At 45.4% G+C, this 7,500-nt stretch overlaps 1 protein-coding gene across 1 annotated transcript in view; it reads right to left on the bottom strand.

Annotated features, from left to right (window-relative positions):
• The window catches only part of LOC143300337 (FH1/FH2 domain-containing protein 3-like), a 120,193-nt gene that overhangs the window by 74,802 nt on the left and 37,891 nt on the right, over positions 1–7,500 (bottom strand). Inside the window, exons 6-10 of the mRNA XM_076613938.1 lie at positions 7,456–7,500; positions 6,067–6,244; positions 3,637–3,993; positions 2,852–2,968; positions 2,020–2,106 (exon numbers count right to left, since the gene is read on the bottom strand). The exon at positions 7,456–7,500 is cut by the window's right edge and continues 143 nt beyond it. Coding sequence (XP_076470053.1) covers positions 2,020–2,106; positions 2,852–2,968; positions 3,637–3,993; positions 6,067–6,244; positions 7,456–7,500 — 784 coding nt within the window. The remainder of the gene's footprint in view (positions 1–2,019; positions 2,107–2,851; positions 2,969–3,636; positions 3,994–6,066; positions 6,245–7,455) is intronic.

The raw sequence follows: 7,500 nt of genomic DNA, 5'->3' as shown, positions 1-7,500 counted from the left end.
GAGAGAGGGGGGAGAGGGGGGGAGAGTGAGAGAGGGGGGAGGGGGGGGGAGAGTGAGAGAGGGGGGAGAGGGGGGGGGGGAGAGTGAGAGAGGGGGGAGGGGGGGGAGAGTGAGAGAGGGGGGAGAGGGGGGGAGAGGGAAGGAGAAAGGGGAGAGGGGGCTGAAGAAAAGTTTAGACCGTAGACCCAATATCACTGATGAAGAATAGGCAGGTGCAGGGGCAGGAGAGATAGAAAGACAGACAGTTAGATAAACAGAGAGACACAGACAGACAGACAGACAGAGACAGAAAGAGAGACAGAGAGAGAGGGAGTTCTCAATGTTAACGCACCCCTTTCCATTCACCAAATTAACACAGCCAGCCACTAACAGACAAGCCAGTGATGGTGGATGTGGAATAGCTGAACACGTAAAGAACTTTTTTTTCCGGATTTCCCGTTTCTTTCTTTCTTTCTTTCTTTGTCTCTTTCTTTCAATCTTTCCTTTTTTTTCTCTCTAAAGAAATTTACTTGTTAATAATGGGGTGTTTGTCTGAGTTTGGGTGGTAGAGTGTGGGTGCGAAATGGGCATTTGAGGGTGGTGGGTGTGTGTTTATGAGGGTGTGGGGTGGGGGTGTGGGGTGGGGGTGGGGTTGGGGGGTTGGGGAGGGGTACAAAAAAGAAAGTCAATTTTGGATCCGTTTCAAGAGCTTTCGTGTAATACGGAAAGTCATATCTTCCAAGTCGTTTTTGTTATGGATAACCGCTTTAGATTGTAAACAACAACAACAACAACACTTCGGGAGCTATCAACGGTTAATTGCACGGTAAATGAATGAAACGTAATATCCCTGACATAATGGGTGTACTTTTAGCCGATAGGTTTTTTTGTTTGTTTGTTTGTTTTTAACGAGAATAGAGAGATAGAGAGGATGAGAGAGAGAGAGAGAGAGAGAGAGAGAGAGAGAGAGAGAGAGAGAGAGAGAGAGAGAGAGAGAGAGAGAGAGAGACTCAAGATTTTATTTCTCAGACAAATGTTGAGATTTCTGGCATTACCTACTATACTCTTCCAGTCTGAGAGAAACAGAGGCAGGGAGAGAGGGGGTAGGTGGAGAGGGAGAGAGAGAGAGAGAGAGAGAGAGAGAGAGAGAGAGAGAGAGAGGAAGGAGGGAGAGGCAGACAGACAGACATACGGAGAGAATGAAACGTAATATTCCTGGCGTGATGGATGCACTTTTAACCGATCTAATTTTTGTTGTTGTTTTCTTGTTTTTGTTTTGTTTTTGCTTTTTCATGAAAGAGAGGAGGGGGGAGAGAGGGGGGAGAGAGAGAATGAGAAAGGGAAGGAGAGAGAGAGAGAGAGAGAGAGAGAGAGAGAGAGAGAGACTCAGGAATATTTCTCACAGGCTTTCAGGCATAGTCAACTCTTCAAATCTGAAAAAAAACAGGGGGCGGGGGGCAGAAGGTAGAGAGAGAGGGGGGGTGGGGGTGGGAGAGAGAGAGGGGGGGGAATTGAAGGAAAGAGAGACAGACAGAGAGATAGAGACAGAGAGGTGTGGGATGGATTAGGGGGAGACAGACAAACAGACAGACAGGCAAGCAAGGACAGAGTGAGACAAACAGACGTGAAGATGTGATACTTCAATAAACGTGCCAGCAACATCTCACAACAAGCTGCACATTCATCACAAACTATGCAGCTAACATCAACACACACCACAACGTACAAATATATCAGCATACACAGAGACAGATACAGAGACCACACACACACACACACATAACATTCGCATGCAAGTACACGCACGCACACACACACACACACACACACACACACACACACACACATATATATATATATATATATATATATATATATATATATATAAACAAACACACACACAAACACATACACACGCCCATCCCCCACACATACGTTGTACACAACCCACCCCTTCCAGGCACACAAAGCCTCCACTCTCCTTCCCACTGCCCCCACGCCCCCCAATGCCCCCTACCACCACCCCCACAGAATGCTGACCTTCTGCACGTCCACCCCGAGGTAGTCCAGCAGTTCCGTGGCATTGTTGAAGGCCTTGTGGCTGTCTTCGTGGTCAGACCCTCCCACCTGTGTAGAACAAAGTGCCTGTCTGAGACCTCCGCATGCCCCCTTCACAACCATGACATCAGGATCAACACCCCCCTCACCCCACCTGTGTAGAACAAAGTGCCTGTCTGAGACCTCCGCATGCCCCCTTCACAACCATGACATCAGGATCAACACCCCCCCTCACCCCACCTGTGTAGAACAAAGTGCCTGTCTGAGACCTCCGCATGCCCCCTTCACAACCATGACATCAGGATCAACACCCCCCTCACCCCACCTGTGTAGAACAAAGTGCCTGTCTGAGATCTCCGCATGCCCCCTTCACAACCATGACATCAGGATCAACACCCCCCTCACCCCACCTCACACTGAAATCTCTGCCTCCTCCTCCAAACAATAACAAAAGCATACGGCAAAGGGCCAAAATAATGATATGTTACTTCACACTACCCTTGCTTTAGCTCTTCTGGTCTATTTCACCTTCACTCTTTGAAGGATAGTCAGTCATGTCCATCAGAACAAAAGACGAGGCAAATGCTGTCCCGTCTGTCTAGTATAAAACCTGATTACACTGGAGAGTGTCTCGCTAAAAATCACATCCCCACTCTCTAATACCAGGAGGGATTTAGGACAGTCGGCGCTGGAATGGTCCCCAAAGGCCATCCTGCCCCCCAAAGCTGCAACACAAAGAACGTCGGCCCCCAAGGCTGCAGCACAAAGAGCCCGTGCAATCTTGCCTCCAACCTCGAGGGTCGTAGAACCTCACCTGTATCAGCTTTCGCTGTGGCGGGGGTTTCTCGCAGAGCGTGAGGAAGTCAGAAATGGTCACCAGGCCTTTCTTGGCCTGCAGGATCCCCCACATCTGCTGTGCGGTCGGCGATGGCTGCCAACAGGTCAGTAGTCAGCAACGTCAAAAAATGGCAGCATCAACATTGTTATCGTTATCATCGTCGTCGTAGTTTGATGTTTTCGTTTGTTGTCATCGTCAAAGTCGTTAAGTAACATTATCAGTAAGTAACATCATCAATATTCATTGTGAATGGCGGAGTCTCCACTGATTATTCATGACCAGCATCAGCAGCAAAAATCTGTAAGATACCCGAAACAAAAAAGCACAAAAAGTTGTCTGAAAAAATATTTCAATGAAGGAGAAAAAAACCGTATTATATACACTCCACCACCATCCTTCCTCACCTTTCTCCAACCCTTCTCACAGAGAGGGAGAGAGAAAATGAGAGAGAGAGGGAGTGTGAGGGAGAGAGAGAGAAAGAGACAGACAGGCAGACAGACAGAGAGACAGAGATGGAGACTGACATGTGCCTGGCGCTATCACATCACACTACACAATATGGACACGACTGGAGAAGAGGGGGACGAGGGTGGTGAAAGGGGCTTGGGAGCAGGGATGGGGGGGTGTGATTCAGGGGTAGGGTGGGGAGGGGGCTACTTAGGGGTGGGGTGGAGCTGAGGAAGAGTGGATGGATGGAGGAAAATATAATTCTTTCTCTGAAACACAAGAAGAAAAAAAAACACACACACACAAGGCAGCACCTTCTTCCTGTTACCACCACTGGCGGAAGGAGGGGGCGCGTTCAGCTGGGGAGCCGCCCTCCTGCTCAACTCCTCGTCCACCAGCGTGTCGCCCATGGACTTGGACGGGCGCATGTTCCTGCTCGCTGACCTCGACCCGCCCTGAAGGGAGCCGGAGTTCTCGAAAGCATAGCTATTGGGTCTGGCAGAGGAGGAGGAGGGTTCAAGAGGGTAGTGGGAGGTGGGAGGGACGGGATCATCCATGATATTGGGTCTAGAGTGGGGTCGGTGGCGCTCTTCTTTCAGTAGACTATCGATGTCTTGCACCCGACTGATGTAGCAGCCGGGTTTGCTGCCTTGATAAGGGTGGGTACTGTCCTAGGGAGGGAAGAGGGCAGAAGGTCAGGAATGCCAACAAAGCACGGCTAGGATTTACTACCTCCTAAGGAACGTCAAAGGAGAGGGAAAAAAAGACAACAACAGCAGTAAGTAGTATAGGATTAGCAACCTCATATGGAATGTCATGCACACCAGAAGTATTGAATCTGCTCCCTCGAAGGGACATCATGAACACTTGTGGTACATGATTTGCTACCTCGTTAGCAAAGTATAAAATACCTGAAGTACAAGATTTACTAACTCTGGTGGAACATCCAAAACACAAACAGGAAGGCCTAACCCCGGACCCACCCAAACGTCAAAACAACAAACAAACAAAACAGATAAACAAACAAAAACGACATTATCTAGAAAGTAACGTCCAATATCAGCTACAGAGTCAGCTGTCTCACAGAAGGAAAAGAACACGGAAAATATGGAAATGTTATCAAAGGTAAAGAGCATGGCAGATGGCGAACGGCAGAAAGTCGTGGAAGGTGAAGAATATGTTAAACACCAAACACAAATATGTATCATCAATGCAAAGGTACACAATAATCGCAGAGCGGGGGTTCTATGAGAAATGGCAAGCAGTGAATACAGTACCTGATGGAAATGCTACCACCAACAACACTTAGGGAAACGCAAATCCCTAAACAGTACAATCACTAACAACTAAGTTGTGCTAAGATCGATTCAATTAAATAATTTTTTCTGAAAAAAATCCCAACATCTGTTGAGTTCTATTATTTTCTCTGTGACGTCCGCAAGAGACTGTTTGTCTTTTGTGATCTATGTGCAGTCAGGATCACACAGTGTAAGCCAGATAAAGAAAATGCGTAGAACAGATGAACATCTCTTGGCAAAGGATCATGCTTTGTGCGTTTTTTTTTTCTCTCTCTAAGTTAGAAAGATACTGCTTCCCATACCCAGGTATATGTTTTGAGGTGTGCTTTTCCTACTTCTCTTCTTCATCTTCTTCATCTTCTCCCTCTCTTTCCCAATAGCGCCCTGTCCCTCTGTCTTTCTCTCTTCCTCCATCTTTCTCTCCTTTCATCTTTCCCCAACTCCCCTTATCTTGATCCGTGCTTACGTCAATATGTGGATGTGTACCCTTGTGTGTGTGTGTGTGTGTGTGTGTGTGTGTGTGTGTGTGTGTGTGTGTGTGTGTGTGTTTGTGTGTGAGAGAGAGAGAGTTCTTGTGCATGCATGAGTGTTAGGGTGTGGTTCATGTGTAAAATAAATGAAAGAAGGGTTTCTTTTATCCAATCCATTGATTACTTCTCAAAAATGATTAAAATAAAATAACAAACAAAAACCATAAAAAGTTTGTAAAAATAAATTAAACACTACAAATTACAGAATTTCCTAACGCATAGATACAACAACCAATAACTGATTAATCTACCGATCCCACAATGATACCACACATCCATCCACCTATCCATCATTGAAATCACCTTTTTCACACATCCATACTTCACCTATCAATCAGTGAAATCATCCATACATACATCCATTCACCTACCCCTTATTGAAACCATCCATTCACCTATCCACCAATGAAATCACCCATTCAGACAACCATTCACCTACCCTTAATCGAAATCAGCCACACATAAATCCATTAACCTATATCTCATTGAAATCACCCATCTATACACCCATTCCCAGATCCCTCACTGCAATCACCCATCCATACATCAGTCCACCTATTCCTCATCGAAATAATCCATCCATACATCAATCCACCTATTCCTCATCGAAATAATCCATCCATACATCAATCCACCTATTCCTCATCGAAATAACCCATCCATTCATCCACTCAACTACCCTTATTTGAAATCATATATCCTTAAATCCATTCACTTATCCCTCATTTAAACCACCCATTCATAACTGTATTCACCCATATTTCAATGAAATCACTCATCCATACATCCATTCACCAATTCCTCAAAAAACCACCCATCCACAAATGTATTCACCTGTACTTCACTGAAACCACTCATCCACACATCCATTCACCTACCCATCACTGGAACTAACCAACAAATCAGTCACTCTTACTTGAACCCCAGAGTCTGACACCAAGTCTGGCAAGGCTGTGTTGCTGCCGTTGTCTCCGCCGTGTTGGCTCGGGTGTTTCCGGTACTCTCCGCCAGAATGGCGATTACTGTTGCTGCCCCTGTCGTCCAGAATGTCCTCCCTTGACCCTTGTCGGCTCCGGCTTTTCCTTTTGTTGTGCCTGCATTTGCAGTCCATCACATATTAAACCACGCGTACCCCGAAACAAACAATGGGAAAGACGAAGGATATACATTAAAAGGCAACTGTGGTTTGCAGTAGGCTCATCATAACCTGTGTACTGAAAAACAAAAATACTGCATTGGATGAAATTACAACACACACACACACACACACACACACACACACACACACGCACGCACACACACACACACATACACATCGCATACTATATAAATATAAGTTTAATTCATTTTGGAAAGCTGACCACAAGTTCACAATTCACATTATTGCTGTCAGTAACTGTAATTAATTCAGTAATTCTGTAAGTAAGCAAGAAGCCGATTTAAGGAATGTTTGCTCTCATTCTAAAGTTATCTTCCGTGAAAAAACAAAACAAAACAAAACAATATAAGCGCAAAATGGAGGAGGAATGAGCGAATGAGAGATGCATATACAGTACACAACTCATACTAGAGCATTCACAATCCAGACATACGCACATATTTGTGAAAGATTAAAGCCTACCAAAAATGTCCATCTAAATGAAAACAGAGAGAGAAATGTGTAAGAATCGGCCATGAGAGAAGCAACAGGAAAAGAAAATACCTCTCTTCAAAGAGAAAGTGCACACATTCCAGAAATGCTTCAAATTCTCTCAAGCTGGCCTTGTATGTTTGTTGCATGTTTTTTGTTTGAAACTGTCTTGGTTGAATAACTTTTTTTTCAATGACAAAAAAAGGGAGAGTGGAACCATGATTATATCATCTTTAAAAAAGGAAGGTGGCAGAATGGTTAAGACGCTCAGCTGCCAATACAGAGAGTCCGTGAGGGTGTGGGTTCGAATCCCGCTCTCGCCCTTTCTCCTAAGTTTGACTGGAAAATCAAACTGAGCGTCTAGTCTTTCGGATGAGACGATAAACCGAGGTCCCGTGTGCAGCACGCACTTGGCGCACTGAAAAAGAACCCATGGCAACGAGAGTGTTGTCCTCTGGCGAAATTACGTAAAATGAAATCCACTTTCATAGGTACACAAATATGTAAGCATGCACTCAAGGCCTGACTAAGCGCGTTGGGTTATGCTGCTGGTCAGGCATCTGCTCAACAGATGTGGTGTAGCGTGTATGGATTTGTCCGAACGCAGTGACGCCTCCTTGAGAAAGTGAAACTGAAACTAAAAAAAAAAAAAAAAAATAAAAAGTAAGTTCTTACCTGCTGGGTGACTCCTCTCTGTCGCCCATGTCGTCTTGCTGATCT

The sequence above is a fragment of the Babylonia areolata genome, chromosome 26 (assembly GCF_041734735.1).
Source record: "Babylonia areolata isolate BAREFJ2019XMU chromosome 26, ASM4173473v1, whole genome shotgun sequence".
NCBI lineage: Eukaryota > Metazoa > Mollusca > Gastropoda > Neogastropoda > Buccinidae > Babylonia > Babylonia areolata.
The sequence above is the reverse complement of the archived record's forward strand: the minus strand, read 5'-3'. Positions and strand labels throughout refer to the sequence as shown.